The 20,858-nt window shown below is 55.3% G+C and overlaps 8 protein-coding genes across 8 annotated transcripts; 6 read left to right on the top strand and 2 right to left on the bottom strand.

Annotated features, from left to right (window-relative positions):
• Positions 1–1,019: 1,019 nt before the first annotated feature.
• On the top strand, positions 1,020–2,199 carry TRIREDRAFT_121605 (uncharacterized protein; the record flags this gene model as incomplete). The annotated part of the gene is made up of 1 exon (XM_006965043.1): positions 1,020–2,199. A coding segment is annotated over one exon (345 nt), but the record flags the coding sequence as incomplete, so codon positions are not given.
• A 504-nt stretch (positions 2,200–2,703) lies between these two features.
• On the bottom strand, positions 2,704–3,744 carry TRIREDRAFT_106895 (uncharacterized protein; the record flags this gene model as incomplete). Its single annotated transcript, XM_006964891.1, has 2 exons — positions 2,704–3,081; positions 3,628–3,744. The coding sequence occupies 2 exons, from the start codon at positions 3,742–3,744 to the stop codon at positions 2,704–2,706; spliced, it is 495 nt and encodes a 164-aa protein (XP_006964953.1).
• A 1,279-nt stretch (positions 3,745–5,023) lies between these two features.
• On the bottom strand, positions 5,024–6,081 carry TRIREDRAFT_61284 (uncharacterized protein; the record flags this gene model as incomplete). Its single annotated transcript, XM_006964890.1, has 2 exons — positions 5,024–5,263; positions 5,362–6,081. Coding segments are annotated over 2 exons (960 nt in total), but the record flags the coding sequence as incomplete, so codon positions are not given.
• Positions 6,082–8,370: 2,289 nt separating this feature from the next.
• Positions 8,371–9,599, top strand: TRIREDRAFT_3719 (uncharacterized protein; the record flags this gene model as incomplete). Its single annotated transcript, XM_006964753.1, has 3 exons — positions 8,371–8,967; positions 9,082–9,429; positions 9,504–9,599. 3 exons carry the CDS (start codon positions 8,371–8,373, stop codon positions 9,597–9,599), a joined length of 1,041 nt encoding a protein of 346 aa, XP_006964815.1.
• A 783-nt stretch (positions 9,600–10,382) lies between these two features.
• TRIREDRAFT_61322 (uncharacterized protein) lies at positions 10,383–12,576 on the top strand (the record flags this gene model as incomplete). Its single annotated transcript, XM_006965042.1, has 3 exons — positions 10,383–11,416; positions 11,510–12,227; positions 12,289–12,576. Coding segments are annotated over 3 exons (2,040 nt in total), but the record flags the coding sequence as incomplete, so codon positions are not given.
• A 1,254-nt stretch (positions 12,577–13,830) lies between these two features.
• Positions 13,831–15,843, top strand: TRIREDRAFT_61278 (uncharacterized protein; the record flags this gene model as incomplete). Its single annotated transcript, XM_006965041.1, has 6 exons — positions 13,831–14,073; positions 14,132–14,172; positions 14,299–14,717; positions 14,785–14,964; positions 15,026–15,311; positions 15,555–15,843. 6 exons carry the CDS (start codon positions 13,831–13,833, stop codon positions 15,841–15,843), a joined length of 1,458 nt encoding a protein of 485 aa, XP_006965103.1.
• Positions 15,844–16,685: 842 nt separating this feature from the next.
• On the top strand, positions 16,686–18,469 carry TRIREDRAFT_3718 (uncharacterized protein; the record flags this gene model as incomplete). The annotated part of the gene is made up of 3 exons (XM_006964752.1): positions 16,686–16,880; positions 17,088–17,222; positions 17,345–18,469. 3 exons carry the CDS (start codon positions 16,686–16,688, stop codon positions 18,467–18,469), a joined length of 1,455 nt encoding a protein of 484 aa, XP_006964814.1.
• A 1,311-nt stretch (positions 18,470–19,780) lies between these two features.
• On the top strand, positions 19,781–20,776 carry TRIREDRAFT_3717 (uncharacterized protein; the record flags this gene model as incomplete). Its single annotated transcript, XM_006964751.1, has 1 exon — positions 19,781–20,776. The coding sequence occupies one exon, from the start codon at positions 19,781–19,783 to the stop codon at positions 20,774–20,776; it is 996 nt and encodes a 331-aa protein (XP_006964813.1).
• Positions 20,777–20,858: the final 82 nt, after the last annotated feature.

The following is a 20,858-nucleotide window of genomic DNA, read 5'->3' as shown; positions in this document are numbered from 1 at the left end:
AAAATGGTTGGATGCGGCAGTAGTACAGTAGTATGACATGACATGGGGGGGAGGCTATGCTGCATGTACAAGTAATATCCAGCCAGCGTCAATGAGCATGCAATTTGTACGGATAGTACTACAGTACGACGTTTTGCACCTCATGCTCGGTGCCGTTGGCTTGTATCATTAGTATTGCCTTTTCGAATCAAATTCGCTCGCTCGCAGTGGCAACGAGGGAACATGAGGGACCCATGGATGCTTAAGCGTAGCCCCCCGGCAAACGGACGAGACCAGCAATGCTCGCCGTTGCTTGCGGATTGGAATGCACGAGTACTGTACCGGCCCAGGTACTGTAGACGCTACCGTCGCCGTATCTTTGCTGGCGAGTCTCGTCAAAGTACTCCCTTGGGCAGAGTGACAAACGACGATACCAAGCTCGGGTAGCACACACTCAACTCACTCACACACCACACAGCCGCAACGGGCAAGGTGGCGACATGACGCGATAACCAGCCTCCAGCACAGCAGCAGACTCAGTACCTACAATATGTACTGTATGACCAGAAGCAGACTGAAGCAGCAGCAGCAGCAGCAGCAACAGCAAGCGGCAAAGCAACATGACTAAGGCGGTGATCTGCTTGGGAACAAGTCATGGAGCCAATGCCCAGCGGGCGGCCAATCCCCTGAACCCCTGCTTCGTCAGGGGTGCGGTGGGCAGGGTGGGTTGCTCTCAGGATGGGCAGGATAGACAGGGGCGTGCGCGTTTGCATGAGCCTTGGTGGGTGTGTGGGTGGGCTCCTTTTTCCCTCGCTCGCCGCTTCTGCTGCCCATGGCCATGGCATGGCATGGCATGGGCCAGTTCTCTCTGTCTCTGTCTCTCTCTCTCTCTCGCTATCATCCCATCCCTCCCCCCCCCCCGGCCCATCCCCCAGCAGCCCCGAGATATAAAGCGAGCCCGACGTTCGTTGTCAGCTGGAGCCTCTTTCTCTTCTTCTTTTTTCTTTTCCCATCAACCCACGCACTATCCAACTGAAGTCTACACTCGTTCAAACTTCCAAACTTCAACCTCTCAACCCCAACCAAACAACCAAACCACCACCCCCAAAACAAACCACCAAAAACCATCAAAATGCGTGCCGCCGCTGTTGTCGCTATCTTCGCTGCCTCCGCCATGGCCCAGACCGGCGGCTCTGCCTCTCCCACCAACGGCACCAGCGTCACCCACACCGGTGCTCCCACCACCGCCCCTACCAGCGGTGCCAACTCCCTGTCCCAGAACATCCTCCTCGGTGTCGGTGCTGCTGCCGTCCTCGCTGCCAGCCTCTAAGCAACTTCAACTTTTTTTTATTCGAAACCTTTCTCTCTCTTCCCTGATAATTTGAGGGGCTTTCGGGGATGTCTAGCTCAAGTTTGCTAGGCTTCCTGTGAAGCTCCTTACCGACTTCTTGGGGAGGGGACCGGAGGAAAAGAATATATCATGGATCTGGACGGGATGGGGATGGAGGGGGAAAAGAAGGTCAATTTAGTTTGCCGGCATTAGAAGTCTTGGGAGGAAGAGAGAAGAGCGGTACTTTTTTTTCGTGCTTTATTACGACCACAGCAAATGGGATAAAGGATATACCTATCGCTTCTTTTCTTCGAGTCAATCAAACACTCCCAACCCAGATCTCTCGTCTTTCCCTTCCCGGAGCCGGACTGTCCGGGGCCGCAAAAGCAACCATGAACCGGGGTTCCTTTTTTTTTTCGACAACTCAATTATACCAAACGGACTGGCTTCGGCGGGAAAGGAAAGGGATTTGGCGCGGCAAACTTATTTTGGTGCATTTTTGCTTTGCTTCTTTTCTCGCGACCTTCTTCTCTTTACCCTTTCTTTCTTAATTTTTTTTGCCTTCTCGACTTCTGCATAAAGTGCGAACATCTAGAGATGTTTTCGCCAACGGGAAAGATGGCGTTTTTCTCTACTTTATTCTATTGGATATGGAAATAATTATGTGCTCTTTTTTTCTCTTTTTACAACCTTTGTTCCTTTTTGGACTTTTATTGTGTGATGCGCTGGCAAGATGTGATACGAAATTCAAGTTTCTGACTGGACTGTTTTTGCAGTCATTTTTAGGGAAGAGATGGCACAGGTGGTTGGGATATTTTTTTTCCTTTTGGATCCGCCGAGAATTTTCGTTCACCCAGATAATAGTAATTTCCAAATGCAACAAGACAATTCCCTTTAAACAAAACCGGTTTCTTCTACTTTGGTGTGAAACGAAGCAAAGTGTGACCGCGCGTGTTGCTGTTATCAGTGCTTCTCTTTTTTGTTCTGCTACGTCTTGAGTGGAAGGAGCTGGAATCTGATCACTTGTGATAATACCTAGCTGCTGTTGTATCCATGGCATGACGGTAGGACAAGGGGGGTGTGAGATGATTGCGATGCTGATGACCCCTTAGTTCAACGTGCGTCTCGATTGAACGAACGCAGCGGCTGAGAGCTGGAAGCAATCTCGCACCATCTTTTCCCTTGATAAGCTCGTTCCTTTCTTTCATTCTGTAGTCTTTGGCAGAAGGTGCACACGGTAACATTACTATTGTATATCTCGTTGGAAGCGTCCTACTCCGCATCTTGCTCGTCTGAATGACACATTGATTAAGGGTTTATTTTACCGCCTTTAATTCATTTTGTGTTTCCTTGTTTCTTGGTTTGAAGATGATGAATCTATAGATGTCCTACCGCTATTGAGGCCCTTTGCCATACCGCATCGCTGTGATCCGTGTACAGTCGACAAACTTGTCAAAATCGCGCACCAGCGACGGAAAGTCCTGGACCAGCTCCAGCGTCCGGGTCCTGAGCTCGGCGGCCTTGATGCTACTGGCCTCTTGGGCTTGAGCTTCGACGCCGAGATCGGCAGCAGCGGCAACAGAGATAGTAGAGGTAGTGGTAGTAGTGGTGGTGCCATCTTCAGCTGCCGTACAAATCGTCTCGCCATCGGCGGTGTGTTGGCTGCTCCTGCTGGCGAACCAGTGCTTGTTGAGGGCCGACAGGCGGACTTGGAACTCGTCCCAGTCTACTTTGCGAAGCGTCTCCTGTTTGCCGGGGCGGGCCTCATCAGTCTATTTCTACGATGCTGTGCTTTATGGGGAGATGTTACACGGGAGATTAACGATACGGGGGAGGCCATCGCTTGATGCCTTTTGGGGGGGAAGGCGAATGACGATGATGGGGTCTGCTGGGTTGTGCGAGGGAGGCCAATGCGGGATTGGCAGAACCTTGTAATGGACGGTTAGGATATTTTACATCACATGTTGGAACTGGATGTAGAAGAAAGAGGGGACCGATCTTGTGCACGTAGCCGAGTCTGTTTACGACTTCAAGGCAACATGAAGTGGCATGACCATCACCATATGCACAGCAATCAACATCCATCCAGCCCTGAAAGCGGCAGAAAACGAGCCCGACATGTCAGAATAGAAGCGTCAGGTCAAGTGTCTTTGCCCGTCTTGCATTTGTTGGAGGGACCAGGTGAGGGAGATATTTCATGAATAACGGCAAGGAAGAAAGAAAGAAAGAAAGAAAGAGAAAGAAGAGACGAAGAGTGAAATATAACGGGGGAAATTGTGGTGTGAAAAGAAACGAGACATGAAAAGAGACATACGTACTCGTGCCGTTGACCCGTACCGCATCATGAAGAGCATCGTGTCGTCAGCGTAGCCTGGCACGCTGAGCATGGCGCTGGTGATTTCTGCTGCGCGCTGCGAGGACCCGGTGGACTTCATCTTGCGGTGCTGTTCCCTGCGTGTGTCGGGGTACTCTTACTCGAAGCTGATTGACGAATCTTGGTTTTAGAAGAAGAGATGAGCTATTTCTGGGTTGCTTTGTTTGTAGGGCGGTCTGTCAGCCTGGGCAAGGAGCAAAGAAGCACAGGTTGAAATCAAATGGATGGATGAGGAACCGGCGCCTGGCACTAGAAGCGATTCTCAGTACATAGCCGTGGATTCCTCCCCCGTCTCTGGTCAGCCGCATTGAGCCCTACAAGGCGCGGATGGGGTCGGTGAGCGGGAAGTGGTTGACTTGGGCTGTGTTTTGGAGGTGGTAAGATTGATGTAGGTTAAGCTGTATACACGCTTGACCCACGGTAAGGTGATGATGGATGGTTGGAGTCGTGCTTTCAGCTGGGGCGCAGCCTCGTGGACGCCACCAGGGGCTGTGCTATGCTGTGTTTATGTTTGTGCTTTGGTGGGAAGTTGGTTCGTGCTGGTGTTATCGTTGCCTGTACTCTTGACTGCTGCAAGTGACTTGATGGCTTGAGTTTGTACGTGCATGGTTCGACATTGACTCCCTCGTCACTTGAAGCATCACTCCATCCATCTCAGCTGCAGTCTATGGGTCGACAACACCAACACCATCTCATCCCACACCCCGACTCAGCCCAGACACCCACTCCAAGTCAGCCAGCATTCAATCTCACAGGCCGCCTCGCGCGTGCTGACGGCTAATGCAAAGCCTGCAGATGACCTCTCGCACCTCACCAACCCTAGAGACAAGGCACTCTCTCTCTGCTGCCCCTTGTTCTCCGAGACAGGGGACTCTGTGTTGTTGTGAGGAGTGATGGGCAAACAAACAGTTGATATCCGTGTGCCTTGATCTAAGGCTTGTATCGACGTAGGTTTACGAGCTCGGCTCTGGGGTAGTGATACCTGAGACCTCGAGTGTATCAGGTGTTGAGGCCGCGTCGACTGTATGTAGATGAGATGTGACGTGTAATTGTCGACAGCTTCACCACCATGTTCAGCTCATGCCATTGCGCCGTCGTAACACCTCATACTGATCATACAATTGCAAGAAAAAAAAAAAAAAAAACATGACTATCCTCATTGAAAACTAAAAACAACCCGTATTCTTATGTGTCCTACCCATGATACGCTTTGAAAACACAAAAGGCCAAACCCCCCCATCATTTCTTTTGTACATACAGTTCCATTATACTCGTCAATCCTCGCTTTCATACATGCCATTGCATTACAATCATAGAAAAAAAAACCCCTAGTACCTTACCTACGCATTCAGAGGCTTCCTCCCAATGATGAACCGGTACGAGGTAATCAGCCGCAGGTCGCGGCTGCGAAACTCCCGCTTGACGCCCTCCATCAGCACGTCGGCCTGGTCCTTGGAGTAGTTGAGCACCCGCGTGAAGAGCGCGGGCGTGTGCGAGTCGACCGACATTTGCATGTGCGTCAGCTCAAACTTGCCGAGCTCCTTGAGCGTGGGGTCTTTTGCCCATGGGCCGATGGGTATCTTGCAACAGGAACGAAATGTTAGCTCTTTGCTTTGCTGTTGCCTTTGGTGTGTGTGTCTGGGACTTGGGGGAAGAGTGTAGTAGTAGTAGAACGCACCCTGTATACCCTCTCCTCGACATCCTCAAACCCGGCATCCATGATCCACTGCTTCTGATATCGCGCCACGTTGATCTGCTTCCCGTACAGCCTGCTCGCGGCATCCAGCTTGTCAACCCACTCCATGGTCCACGGCGCGCGGTCGCAGCTATCGTCGTCGCTGAAGATCCACGCGTCGTACTCCTGCATCTCGAGCCAGCCCCCCGGCTTCAGGTTGTTCATGACCTGGCGGTAGAAGCGCGGCCAGTCCGCCGACGTGCCGCTGAGCGCGCGCCCGTGGATGTAGTCAAACCTCTCGTCCTCCTGGTACGTCCACTCGTCCTCGTAGTCGTCGACGTGGAAGCGGCAGTTGTTGGGCACCCACTCGGGCTGGATCGGCGACAGGTCGACGCCGAAGACGGACGCCGACGGGAACTCGTCGGCCATGTCGATGGCCCAGATGCCCGTGCCCGTGCCGAGGTCGAGGATGCGCAGCGCCGCCGCGTCGCTGTCGGGCGGCGGGAGCGGCGCCGTGTACAGGCGGCCGCCGATGAGGAGGCGCCAGATGTGGTGCTGCAGGTCGAGGCGCTCCTGTTCCTGCGTGTCGTTGGGCAGCACGTACTGGCCCTCGCGGTAGGCGTGGTAGCGGCGCCCGTTCTCGTACTGGTAGTTGTAGATGGAGGACGTGATGGAGCCGGTGTAGGCCGAGTCCTGGTCGGAGCCGTATGTCGAGTCGACGTCGGCCGGGTCGTCGGGATACGCATCGGTCTGGGCCCCCGGGGTTTCAGTAAGCGACTGTATCGACGTGATGGTTCATATACATCTTGCCAAGGCATCGTCGTCTCTGCTGCTTCATCCGCTGTCTCGCCGCCTCCGGTCTACTACTAGGACCTCCGACTCCATGACAGTCCCGGGTTACACCAAACGCACTACACGCCGGTTTGCACATGTAGGTAGACATCGACAGATGCTCGCTCGCGGCATCTCGGATCCTCGTGACAGACACTCACATCGACTTGGACGGGCACCGGATTGTCTGCATCGCCAGCCACCAGCCCGGCCAGCGGAGTCGCAGCCCCGGCAGACTGGGATGGCGAATGCCGCGGCGACCCGGACGCCGACGCCGACTGCTCCTTGGCCCTGGGCGAAGTGGACGGCGACTTGCCCCTTGCTACGGGCGATGCCATGGTTTCGAACGAACGCGGGAGAGCTGACGCCTTTGATCTGGGCTCGTTAATTGCGCCCCTTGATTTTGTCTTCGTTTCGTTTGGGTGTAGTCGCAAACGCTCCTCCTCTGTTCGCGATGCGCGCGCAAATCCGGCGGCTGATGGACCAGAGCTCGCTACCGATTCGTATACTTCAGTTGGACTCTCCTTCTCCCCTTCCTGCGACCGCGAGAAAACTTAAAGTCTTGAATCCTCTCGTGGACACGAGCGTGCCTGGAAGAAAGAAAAAGAGTCCAAGGTTGGGGGCGGGGAGCCGCTTGCGGGAGAGGGCGAAGCTTACAGCTCCGGGCCTTTTCGGCCTCGGGAGGACTAAGACATATGCGAGCTAGCAAGCGGCGCATCTGTTTGAAAAAGAATCTGATGGGCGTTTTTTTTGTATATCCGGTCATGAGGTGTCTGATGGCGTTATGTTTTTGGTGTGCTCATAATAGACGTCTTTCCATTGTTACTGCTATTAAGGGTTGGACTTCGTCCGTGCTGTGCCGATGATGTGGCTTCATGTTTCAAGGGACCTACATTGCTCCAGAGGGTCAATGTCGTGTGCGCTCCTCATCGTCGGTCATTATCATTTCTTACACTGATTCACGTATTGCTACAAAGAAACATTGAAGAGTTTCCGGACCCGGCGCATCCCGTATATCCGGCCGGCTCTCCCTCTGCGACGCGTCAGCCCTTGAATCTGCAAGTCGTTACCGTTGCTGTTCGGGTCTATCAAGACAGGCATTCACTGTAATACATACAAGTAGTACCGGGATCTGGCCAACATCTTCAACATCTAATATCACCTCTCAACGACTCACAAGCATCTCAAGCCCCCCCAAGCACGGGCTCATCCATCGCCCTCTCTCCTCGCCGTCGCATCCCGCCCTCACGCCACTGCTCACAAAACTTTTGGCTCGCCGACCAAAGAATGCAAGTGGGCTGCCAGGACCGTGATTGAGGCTCGTGATAGGCCGACTGGGCCATGCAGTTCATCTCGGCCGTCTCCACACGATTTCTTCAGCGGCCCCCCCCTTGACCTCTTGACCCGGCTGCCTTTCCTGCATGCGGTCTGTTTAGCCGTCGCTTGGGGAGGAACTGGTCCATGGTACTGGGACGGGGACCACGCGAGATTTGGGACCGATTCGCCTCTGTCAAGTGCCCCATACCTTAGGAGGAACATGCATGACTGTCGTCTAGCTGCTTGGTACTACTAATAGTACTACTCGTCAGACATGACCGGCTAGGAACAAATGCTTCCGCGGGCTCCATTCCCTTGTTTCTTCTTTGCTCTTGTAGCCTGGAATAAGCAGAGGCTTTGCCATTGTGCTGCTCTCAAGGTCTTTGTCGCTCTTATTCCCCTTTTGTCCAGTTGGCCGGGCCTACACCTGTGTGATTACAGAGAGTTTCAACAGCACCATCATTTGCTGGTAGTAATACCATGTTTCCCTTTTCTGCAGCTGATGACGCTTCGACTGCTTGGGCCTTGTCAAATCTAGTGCCTGCTACTATGATGACTATTGATTGATCAAAGTTGACCGTCGCAAGGGTTTTGGGACGGCTGGGGGAGCTGGTGAGGGGCTACGGGCCTGGATATTAATCCAAGCGATGCTGGGCCCGCGAGGTTCCTCTGCCGTGTGAATGAATTCCCATCTTTGACTTGTTCCCATTTATTTCTTTTCTTTCGTCTCTGCAGTGGAGACAAAGCAAGTTTCTAGATTGAGCGCCTCCCGGGAATTCAACGCCAGACGACAAAGCCTCCGCGAGCACTCTTCACCCGTCGGACTGCAGCTCGTCGGCCACTCAGCCTTTACAAACAGCAACAATGGGCTCCCAAGGAGAGAAGCTGATTTGCGTCGTTGGAGCCACCGGAAACCAGGGCGGCTCCGTGGCCCGCCGATTCCTCGCAGCCGGCTTCCGTGTCCGCGGCCTCACCCGCAATCCCACCTCTCCCAGAGCCCAGGAACTCGTCTCTCGCGGCGCCGAGGTGGTCCAGGCCAACCTCGACGACCCGGCCAGCCTGGACCGGGCCTTTGCCGGAGCAAACGTCATCTTCAGCGTCACCGATTACTGGGAGCCCTTTTTCCACCCAGAATGCCGCAAGCAAGCCGAGGCCAAGGGCATCTCGTACCGTCGCTTTGCCTACGAGACCGAGTATCGCCATGGCAAGAACATTGCCGATGCCGCGGCCAAGGTCGTGGACTCGCTTGATGTAAACGGCTTCCTCGTTTCGACGCTGAGCCACGCGGGGAAGTGCAGTGGCGGCAAGTTCAAGGAGCTGTATCACTTTGACTCCAAGGCGGACGTTTTCCCGGCCTATGTCGAGGAGCACTATCCTGAGCTGGCGGCCAAGATGTCGTGCATTCATACGGGGTTCTTTTACACAAGCTTCAATATCCTGCCTAATTCGTATTTTGGTAAAGTAAGTCGTCCGATGAGATCTCGTCTTTCTCTTCCTCACTTCATGGATTTCTGATAAACAATCATAAATCTTTCGTCATTTCCTCCACAATCTCAATCTAACCCTGATGGAAAGCTTCCCGACGGCCGAGTCGAAATGGCATTCGCTACAGATCCTACAAAAGTAGTCCCCCAGCTTGCTCCGGTCGACGACATGGGATCGTTCACATATGCCGTCTGGCAGATGCCCCCCGGAAAGTCCTACATGGCCGCCGGGACAAATTGCACCTGGCCCGAGACTATCGAGACATGGAGCAAGATCACTGGCATCCCGGCGAGTTACAGGCAGGTTTCACCTGAGGAGATGATTGCGGCCTGTGGAGAGCCACAGCTGGGAGGGGAAATCACCGACATGTTTCTGTATACTTCACATCCTGGCTATGACGGTGGCATGAAACTCTTGCAAGCAGAGGATATCAGAAAGGTTTGTCTAGTTGATTCCTCACTATGTTCCGTCTGTGTTAAAGGGCTTATAACTTACACTGACGGTGATTCTAGGCTGGCATCGACTGCCCGATGACAACATGGGAAGAGTGGGCAAGGAAGCAGGACTGGGTAGCAATTCTAGCTCGCCTACACGGGAATTCTCAGTAAATATAAATAGACAACTCTTCTTTCTTTGAGTTTTCCTAGTCTTTTGCTTGAGGAATTAATGTTGTGCCCACCAGTCCAAGAGCATACTAGGTCTTGCTGGTGGTGGACTTTATTCACACAGTCCTCAACTTTGTACTCAATTTTTATTGGCATAACAAGACGCCCCTATACACACACCCTCAAACGCTCAAAAACACCAACTGACAACCGATGCAGAAGTGATTTCAGTCCCATCCCTTTTGGACCGTGGATTGTGAGATTAAAGACATTGATTTCTATAGCACCTGAAGCTTTATAAGCCTCGTTAGACTCAAGTTGTGGAATAGGATGTGGATCATATGCAAGTAGCGGGCGTCTTTATCGCTAAAATCTACGTCCGATAAGCGATAAGTGCAACCACATTTTAACCCGGCAGCCCGACTTCATATCGCGTCAATACCTCATCAACGCCCCTCGATCTGGTCAAGGAGTGCAACGTTCCGCATCTCCATTCCGTCGCGTGATTACGGCGGCTTCAAGGAGCCTCAACTGCTGCCGTCCTGAACAGGCGAATCGCGGCGCGCAGACATGGTGCGCAACAAGCCACAGCGGCGGAACGAGGACCGCTCGCAAAACAGCTACGGCAATGACAGGAATCGCCATGCTCCCCGACGCTCACCCCCGCGATTCTCGCAGCCGCGCGACAGGCCCTATCACGACTCCTACAACAGGCGCAATGGTGACAGGCCGGGCGACCGGCGGCCAGAGGCGCGCTCACGGCCGTACGGCGACGACCGCGCAGGCGGCGGCGATTCGTATCGCCCAAATGTCCCCCAGGGCGACTTTACGTTTCGCGTACAGAAGCCAGCTGGCATTGCCAACTCCGCACCTGCCGGCCAGCCGCCGTACCCACGGGGCCAAAGGCGAGACGGACGAGGCGGCAGGGGAGATGGCGGCTTCCGAAGGGGGGGCAGGCCGCGCTGGCAGCCACCGCCCCATCACTCGGAGCGCGCCCTGATAGCCGGCAATGCCACTAACCTGCCGGAAGAGAGCCTGTACAACGGCGAGGGTGCCAAGTACCGCGACCTGGACGAGCTGTCGGACGACGACGAGCGGGAGATGGACATTTCGTCATCGTCGGAGACGGAAGAACCCGCGAAAAAGAGGACGCGCACCGCTGCGGCCACCGACGAGTCTGGCGACGCAGCTCCCAAGTGGTCCAACCCAGACCCGTACACGGCGCTTCCCTGCCCGGACGAGACCACCCGCAAGAAGCGCGACGTGGTGAAGCTCATCCGCAAGGCTAGGCTGGAAGACAACGCAGCCAAGCCGGCCGCGCCCACGGAGGCTGAGGATTTCCTCTCTTTTGACTTTAGCGACGACGAAGACGCCCAGAGCCAGCAGGGAAAGGACGAGAACAAGGCTGCTGCGGCGCCGCAGCCACCACCCCCGCCGCCTGATAAAGTTGAGCTTGCCAGTAAAGTTTTGGGCAAACTACCACCACTGCCGCCGCCTCCCCCAACATCTGCCTCTGCCTCTGCCTCTGCCTCTGCATCGAACAGCAGACCTTGGGCTGCAGGTATTAATACGCACTCTCTACCGCCCAAGCCCGCCGCACCCCAAGGCTCTCAGGACGCTCGCGATACTTCTGGTCCCCTAGGCTCCCGCAAGCGAACTTTTGACGACGAAATCATCGAACCGCCCGACTACAAGCTGAACAAGGGCAACATGGGGCCGTCGAGAGGGCACATCGTCCCCGAGTGGGAAGTCAAGGACGGCGAGGAGCCCTGCCCATGGGCCACCACCGACCATTCTGCGACCACGGATATGGCTTTTCGGTAAGAAGCCGTCGGGTTTCCCTCTCGTTTTTGTTGTCTTTGGTGGGGGAGGGGAAGGACCATGCATAGCGCATGCTAACCACACAGCGTCAGGTTGCACAAGGAGATTGTTGACTTCTACGAGTTTGTCAAGCCCCGTGACTTTGAGGAGAAGATCCGCGGCAAGCTGGTGGAAAACCTGCGACTGGCCTTGAAGAGGGATGGTCGAAACTTTGCCAACGCCCAGCTTTTCCCGTTTGGCTCTTTTGTCTCCGGCCTCTATCTGCCAACCGCCGACATGGACGTGGTGGTATGCTCGGAGAGCTTCATGAAGGGCGGCGATGCCACGTACCTCAGCGCCAAGAACTGGCTGTACAAGTTTCGCAAGCTCCTCACGTCTCAGCGCATCGCCAATTTCGATTCGATCGAGGTTATTGCCCACGCCCGAATCCCACTGGTCAAGTACGTCGACAAGGCTACGGGGCTGCGAGTGGACGTGTCCTTTGAGAACCTTGGCGGAGTCAGGGCGGTTGAGACGTTCCAGCGCTGGAAGAAGGAATACCCAGCAATGCCTGCGCTCGTCACCGTCATCAAGCATTACCTGCTCATGCGCGGTCTGAACGAGCCCGTCAACGGAGGCTTGGGCGGCTTCACCGTCATCTGCCTAGTCGTCAGCATGCTTCAGCTCATGCCCGAGGTTCAGAGCGGTTCACTCGTCCCGGAGCACCATCTTGGCGAGATGCTCCTCGAGTTTCTCAGGCTGTACGGCCGCGACTTTAGCTACAGGACGAATGCAATTTCCCTTGTCAACCCCGTTGGCTACATCCCCAAGGTAAGGCTTCACCAGCATATAGCACCCATGTGCACACCCCTTTTACTAAACCCCGTCGCAGAACTCGGTAGAGTCTTTTGTCTACAGAAACAAGGAACGCCTCTCCATCATCGATCCCAACAACCCTACAAACGATATTGCCGGCTCTTCGTCCAATATGGCGGTCGTCCAGCGTTCCTTCGACAAGGCATTCGAAAATTTGAAGTCTCGGATGTATCAGGTTGCCAAGGATCCTTCGTGCGGCAACATTCTAGAGGGACTTTTCGCAGGCGACTACTCTTCGTTCAGAAAGCAACGAGCCTATCTCCAACTCATTCATGAGCGGCAAACCCGAGGTCGCCGCCGCTAGCTGCCATCCTTGTGTGGCCCTTTGATGAACGACTAATGAAGCACTTGGCGTTTTTCGGATACCCTTTGTTACGAATGCGCGCATTGGCTATCATGGAGGCATGTCTGAATCATGCCTTTTCACACCTTGGGAGGGACTGGGCGGAGGACCAAAGACTTGTTGTTTGTTTTCTTGTCGCTTTTATCTCTTCTTCTGACCATTTTTCTGTAACATGCTTGGGAAGTAGACCCTGTGGTGAGAAGATGTGTTCATACGGAATACTCTTGCTTTTTTCTTTTCTTCTTCTTTCGGGACTCGGTCAGGGGAGTTGGAGGTTGCCGGCTAATGAACCCTCAGGATTGCGACTATTTGAGACTATCTCTTTGCGCTATTCGACGGAATAGATCGATATATCAACCACGCTGTTTGACTAACGCATCGCACAGTGACATGCAGACTTGGGGAGGCGACGCTGACTACGATGCAGAGACTTGAAAGATCAGTTTTCGAGCGTTTCTTCTCTACGGCTGTCATTGATGGCGGCTTTCCTGCAGCTTTGCGGCCGGAGTTGATGGTGCTCGATGGAAAACGTGATGCTGGTCGCTTCTTTTTCTCACTGCAGGGCTGCTATATGCAGAGCTGCGGAGAGGACTGTCGATGCTGAATCCGCTGTCTTGAACGGCATTGGCAGCAGCGAGGAGTTTGTTCGAATTCTTTGGCATCTCCTGGGCAACGGCTTGAAGCTGGACAAAGTTGTTCTTTCCTTGTGCTGCGATCGAGGCTGCCTCAAGTATGGTGTTTATCACGTGCGCCTCATCTAGGTAGACTTATGATAAAGACACAAAGACATCGTCAGCAGTTCTTCTTCTTCTTCTCTCCATAGTCATCTTGGCAGCAGCAGCTTCTCCCCGTGCGTATATCTGGATACATGTAACTTTAATCATTTGGTAGCTTCATTGCCGATCCCATCATCATCATCATCATCATCATCATCATCATGATGTTTGGCCTCTGCTCTAACCGTCATGACCATATCCGATCAGGATCGGCTATATCGGTTGTTGGGGCCTTGAGTGAGTTGTCCCAATCCATCTCCAAGCTACGTCCTCACGAATTACCATCTGCATCACCGTCCTTCTTCGTCTGCTTCTTCTTCTTCTTCTTCTGCTCCTCTGACAGGGCAATCGCGCAGGCGGCATCATCATCGGCCTCAACCTGTCGTCAATGTCCGGCAAGCTCGATGTCATGGCCTTCTCCGACGATTGGGGCCAGCTCATGCCCTTTGCGCGAGAGCTCACGACCGCCATGATGCCCACCGGCTCCGTTATGGGAGCGCTCCTGTCGTGGACGTTGGTTGACATGGCACAGCCGCGGCTGGTGACGGCATATGCGACTCTTCTGTGGATATTGGGGAGCCTGGTCCAGATGATCGCGCCGAGCATTGGGGTGGTGCGCTCCGGGAGGCTGATTTGCGGGCTCGCGGCTGGAATCATCAGCGCCGTTGTGCCGCCGTACTTGGTGAGTATGTTCACTTGGCTCTGGTATTGAGAGTTGAGGTTGCTGAATTTCGGGACAGGCTGAGATTGCCGGACGGTCGAGTCGAGGCAAGTTTGCCAGGTACGCATACACTTCGATGCTGTCGATGATTGTCGCCCCCTCGACAAGGAGATGCTGACGCAGAGGGCGTCTCTTTCATGGCAGCATTCTGTCCCTCGGCATTGCCATTGGCTTCATATAGCAGAGTGTAGGCCAGATGGCTGGAGTGTCGGAGTCAGACCGCATGCGATACAGCGCCTCACAATCCGATTCGGAGATGCGTGTCATTGTCGTTAATCTCCTTCGGTGCTCGTTTGCTGTGCAGATGGTGCCCGGCTTTATGCTGCTGCTCCTTTGCGACCTTGTCCCCCCAAGCCCGCGCCAGCTTGCCGCAGAGGGTCGCTGGCCCGAGGCAAAGAGTCTGCTGGCCGACTTGCACGCATCTGGAGATGGAGAAGATGCCCGCGTCCTGGCGCATATTCAGGAGCTGCAAGGCGATATCCTGAGCCAACCGCAAGTGCCGCATCCGTCCGGAGAACTGCTGACGCGGAGGGTGCGAGCAAGACTCGTGCTGGGCATGCTGGTCGCCGCATGGAGCCAGCTGTGTGGCGTGCACCTGGTCCTGCGTCTGTCTGCCCCGAGGCTCGTTGGATCGAAACCGTGGTGGCGCCGAGCTCAGCTGATGGTTTGTAGATACGATTATGCTTCCCACGGCTGGAGCTGGATTTGACTCGGTGGATCTAGTTGTTGGCCTTCAATATGTTCTCTACATCTCCATTACTCTGCTGGCTATGAGTTTGCTAGACTTCTGGGGTCGGCGGTTGATGCTGAAGCTTGGCTGCCTCGCTATGATCATTAGCCTTTGCGGCATGGGTGACTATTTGCCTTCTGCTCGACTACAAAACACAGAGAATGCCGGCTGACTTGTCGACAGGATTTTTCCAATCGAAGCGGATTGAGGAGGCGGCCAAAGATGACAATGGGCTGAACATGACTTATGTCCCCTGGGTCATCAAGAGCTATCATGGCCCTTCACTTGGCGTGATACTCTTCTGCTATCTGTTTATAATCACGTATGCGGTGTCTTGGGGCCCAATCGCCTGGGTGTACCCTGCAGAGATATTCCCGGGTTGGCTTCGGACGAGAGGATTCAGCTTTTGTATGGCCGCGTACTGGACATGCAATGCTGTCATGGCCTGGGGGTTGCCGAGCCTAGGCAAGTTGTCCGTCTGATGTTGCTGTGAGGCGCGACGACTGACATGTCGAGATTGACAGTGCGGGCTGTTGGGTAGGCATGGTCACTGACCTTGGCATCTCTCGCCTCTCGCCCCCGCCCGCTTCTTGTCCGCCATTCTGTGTCAACGTGGGATTAGATATGCTGACTCGAGGACTTGTAGCGGCTGGACGTTTATCATATTCGGCTCCCGTAGGTGATCTGTTGTTTGAAAAGGACTCTACTGCAGCACAACTAATCATTGCCTAGTGAACTGGATTGTGTTGCTGTACGTCTTCTATGCCGTCCACGAGACCAAGGGATACACGCTGGAAGAGATGAATCACGTCTTCCTTTCGGGCCGCCGGGCATGGCAGCCTGTCTCTGGGCAACGCATTTTTGACTTGCTGGTGGCACGAATCGAGCGTCGACGGAATTTGAACGGGACTGATGGCGCTGCCGGGGGGCCAGGGGATGAGATTGAACTGAGTGAATGGGCGTCTCGACAAGCTGGCCATCCTGATTCATCTCCATCATGAGGCCATGCCTCTCGGACTGCTCGATGGCATGAGGGCTCATTGGCCACTCGGCGTAACAGGATTTGTGCTATCTTTGGGTTCGTGATGAGATTGTGCATAAAGGAAGTGCTGGTCGCCAGGCTTGGAATCATATCAAAGGAGCCATGCATGATTGGGGTAGGCAACAAGGGGCGACTAATTCGGCATCTGCATTGAGTCTATTGCAATACTCTGTACAAAGACAGTGTGTAGGCTGAGAGAGGCATCGTGTATTAAGCTGTACAAGCCATTCTGAGGGTTGAAGTGAGTCTGACTGAGTGTGAGTGAGTTTATTCGTGTGAGACGCAGACCCCCACTGATTACGGGACAGTTCTCCTCATGCTGTCTTTAGTGGACGAGAGCCACCTTTGCTCCGTGGGGGAGAGTTGAGACTTTTGGTTATCTCGGCGTGTAATAAGCAGCAGCCTGAAGCTAGCAGCACAAGATGGAGAATGAGGGGCAACGTGGGCGAGGAGAGAGACTTGGGTGAGGTGAACCGCAGCTATCCGATGTCGCAAGAAGCTGCGGCACGATTCCTCTATTTTACATTGTTTCTCGACTATCATTTACAAGTATCGTATCTGGTCTTCAGGGCATTGTGACGTTGACAACAGCTTTGTCACTTGGCATTCCTTCCCCTTTGATTTTTCTTTTTCTTCTCTTGAATTATATTCACAAGTCCTTGCTGTGTGAATACCTACCTACCTTACCTTACTTACAATTTGAGAGGAGCTACCTTGGTATTCCAGAGAGTTGGTGTTTCTTTCAACACAGCTTGTTTCCCCTTGAAGAAAAAAGCAACTGCAGGAGGGACACAAAAAAGAATGTCGTCGCTCACCTTTTACCCGCCGTCGCCCAAGGAGGCGCTGGCCAAGGAGTTTGTGGGCAAGTCGCTCCGGGAGGTGCCGACGCCGGGGGCGGTGCTGAATGTCGCTGCTGCGAGGCGCAATTGCGGGAGGATGCTGGAGGCGGTTGGGACGTTGGGGTTGGGGTGGAGGGCGCATGTCAAGACGCACAAGGTGAGTTTTTTTTTTTCTTTTCTTCTTCTTTCTTCTTTTTTGTCATGGAACAGGAGTTTTCTTTACTTGTGTATGGTGTTCATATCTGTAAGGGAGGAAAGAAACAGAGATGGTCTCTACTCTGTTGCGGGTTGTGGTTAGAAGGGGAGGGACAATATGGAAATGTTGGAGGCTAATGGATTGATGAGGGCTAATGGATTGACATAGACTATCGAGTTGACGAGGCTGCAAGTTGGTGAGGATGTGAGCAGGCCGGCGAACTTGATTGTTTCGACGCTTTCCGAGGCCGAGTTTATTCTGCCCCTGTTGGAGGAGTACAAGAGCAAGGGGAGGCAGGTCAACGTGAGTACCTACCTACCCTCTTATATGTTTCTCTCACAGAACGTCGACTTTGGAAACACAAAAAGCAGGTAAGGGGCAAAGATTACGGAAAAAGAGGGCTGACACGCGTCCTTTCTAAATAGATTGTGTATGGCCTGCCCATCTCACAAGGCGCCGTCCCTCGCCTTGCGGCCATCGCCAAGGTGCTCGGCGAGGGCAGCATCTCGGTGCTGCTCGACGACCCGGCGCAGCTGGCGGCCGCGGCGGAGCTGCAGAGGGCCTCGGGCGTGAAGCCGCTGGCGCACATCAAGATTGACATGGGCGGGAAGCGCGCGGGCGTCGTCGAGAGCAGCGAGCGGTTCGTCGAGGTGGCCGAGGCGGCGCTGGAGGCGCACCAGGCAGGCCAGGTGGTGCTCTCGGGCCTGTACTCGCATGCCGGGCACTCGTACGGGGGCGACAGCCGGGTTGCGGCGGTGAGGATGCTCAAGGCGGAGATTGAGGCCATGCTCAGCGGCGCCGAGAGGCTCGTGGTTCTGGCCAAGGACAAGGGCGGCGTCGCGCTGCCGACGCTGGTCGTCTCTGCGGGAGCGTCTCCCACGGCGCTGGCGGTGCAGAACCTGGTGGGGGCCGGTAAGGAGGAGGAGGAGGAGGAGGAGGCCGGACCGCCGGAGCTCCGGCAGGCGGCGACGGAGCTGGCGGCGCTGCTGGGCGCGGTCAAGGACAAGGGCCACGCGGTCGAGATCCACGCGGGCGTGTACCCGACGCTGGACCTGCAGCAGCTGGCGGCGCACAGCACGGCGGCGTCGCGGCTGTCGTGGCGCGACATTGCGCTGACGGTGGTGGCCGAGGTGCACGGGGTGTATCCCGGCCGGGGCGCCCACGGGACGGACGAGGCGCTCGTCGGGGCGGGCGGGCTGGCGCTGGGGAGGGAGTTTTGCAAGGCGTACGACGGCATGGCGGTGGTGACGCCGTGGGGGAGAGGGGGGCAAGGGGCGAGGATGCCGGAGGGGGACGTGGAGGACTTTGAGGGCTGGACGGTGGGCAGGTTTGCGCAGGAGCACGGGATATTGACGTGGGCTGGGGGCAAGAGGAGGACGGAGCTGGGGCCTCAGGGGGACAGGCTGCAGGCGGGACAGAGGGTGAGGCTGTGGCCGAATCACGCGTGCATTACGAGCAGTCACTTTGGGTGGTATTTTGTGGTGGATGAGGATCTGGAGGGGAGGGAGGATGAGGTTGTTGATGTTTGGGTCAAGGCCAGGGGGTGGTGATGATGATGGGATGATGTTGTTGTTGGTGCGGGATGTATTATTGTGTTGATGATTTCACTGAATAGGCTTGATGCTTTCTCTGAGAGCTTGATGGAGGCTCTGATGCTATGTCTCGATGTTATGGAGTCATGTCCCAAGTCTGGAGTTGAACAAAGTTGAGAGAGCTCGGTAGGCGAGACCCCCCCCGACTGTGAACAAGGGTGGGGGGGGGGGGGGAGGTTCTGGCCTGTTTCTGTATGCCTTGCGAGTACTATATATGATACTGAACAAGCATAACATTATGTATGCGAGTAGTACTGACAAAAAAAGAAGCTGATGAATAAATCCCGTCCGACTGTCCGAGTCAGTCTGCAAGCTGCAGGTACGGGATTCAGAAAACCTCCGTCTGTCCATTACTGTACTGTACTCTTACATACGCTCACGCTCACGACAACAACTCGGTGGAGTCTGGCGGAATCCCCCACACTCCTTCGGACCCCCCCAAAAGACGGGGAAGCTCCAGTGTGGCGCTCCTCTTTTGATTCGAGCGGAACAATCACCCAGACCATAAGAAGGGAGAGAAAACGAGGTATCAAGCTTGGACTAGTTGTGAAAGCGGCATACTGTAGAATCAAAGAGGAGCATCCCTGGGGGAGTGAACAAGGGGAAAAGACGGCGAATGCCCGGACTAATCCTGGGGGATTTCCTTTGCCGTGCCTCCTCTCTCACCCTTCTGAAGGTGACACTGCATATTCTTACTCCATACTTGTTTACTTGCATCAGCAGATCGTCCGGTCATGGATCACAAACTATGGGGAGCGTGGGGGTCCCGCTCTTCCTTCTTGTCCTCTGACCCTTTTCCCCTCTTGCGTTTCTCTCCGGGGGGCTCAATGTTTTCTTTTCGTCCCCGTGGAGCACGACATTGTCGTTCAGAACCTAGTACTAGCATTTTCGAATTTGGAGACGCCTCGGTAAAGAGACGTAGCACAGCCATGGGGTCATGGAGGCGAGGATGACTTTGCTAATGTAGGTTCCGGGCGTGGCCATCTTGCCTCTGGTTCCTTTTCTCCTTTTTCCTTTTTCTCTTTTTTTCTCATTTCTCTCTCGTTATCTCTTCCTCCGTGTCTCTTGTTTCATTCTTGAGTGAGTGACTTCGTGTGCTTGTTGGAGGCCTTGCTCTGTGAGACAGTCTGCAGTTGTCCTTCTCTTTTTGACTTTGAGGCTTGACAGTCTTACCTTGCTGTACTTTTCTCTGCATCTTCATCTTCATCTTCACCCAACTTGACGACGCCCAGACAAGGCCGTTTGCTATAACAAATCACCATCAACACCATGTCTCCCTCAGCCTACACCGAGGCCGCCGCCCCCGGCGAGCGTCCCTCTCGCCCCCTAGCCCGCGGCATCTACGTCCCGACGGTGGCCTTTTTCGACCCCGAGACGGACGAGCTGGACGTCAAGACGGTCTCGCGGCACGCCGTCCGCCTGGCCAAAGCGGGCGTTGCCGGGCTCGCCGTGCAGGGCTCCAACGGCGAGGCCGCGCACCTGCTGCACGACGAGCGCAACGCCATCACCAAGGCGACGCGCGCCGCCCTCGACGCCGCGGGCTTCGCGGCCATGCCGCTCATTGTCGGCTGCGGCGCGCAGTCCGTCGTCGAGGCCGTCAGCCTGTGTCGCCAGGCGGCCGCCAACGGGGGCGACTACGCGCTGGTGCTGCCGCCGAGCTACTACGCGGGCCTCTTTGACGCGGCGACGACGGTCGAGGGCTTCTTCACGGCCGTGGCGGACGCCTCGCCGGTGCCCGTCATCATCTACAACTACCCGGGCGCGACGCCCGGCATCGACATCAACTCGGACGTGCTGGTCCGGCTGAGCCGCCACGCCAACATTGTCGGCTGCAAGTTCACCTGCGGCAACACGGGCAAGCTGGGCCGCGTGGCCGCCGCCGTGCGCAAGTCCGGAGAGAGCTTCGTCTGCTTCGCCGGCAGCGCGGACTTTACCCTGTCGGCGCACACGAGCGGCGCGGCGGGCGTCATTGGCGGGCTGGCGAATGTCTCGCCGCGGGCCAACGTCAGGCTGTGGCAGCTTGCCGAGGCTGGCAGCGACAAGGCCAAGGAGGCGGCGGAGCTGCAGGCCGTGCTGGCGGCGGGCGACTGGGTGGCGATCCAGACGGGCGTCGTGGGCGTCAAGGCGGCGATGCAGGCGTTCTTTGGGTACGGCGGGTGGGCGAGGAGGCCCTTGCCGAGGCCGGACGAGGTCAAGGTCAAGGGGATTCAGGAGGGCATGAGGGAGATGATGGAGGTTGAGGAGTCGCTGGCTGATGTTGCGTAGGTAGATGGGGAGGGGAGGGGAGGGAGGATGGTGATGGACTGAACTGGTTGGCATCTGGAATGCATTACAACGAGGCGTATAT

Source organism: Trichoderma reesei, assembly GCF_000167675.1.
Source record: "Trichoderma reesei QM6a unplaced genomic scaffold TRIREscaffold_8, whole genome shotgun sequence".
NCBI lineage: Eukaryota > Fungi > Ascomycota > Sordariomycetes > Hypocreales > Hypocreaceae > Trichoderma > Trichoderma reesei.
This window is presented reverse-complemented; position numbering and strand designations above follow the sequence as displayed.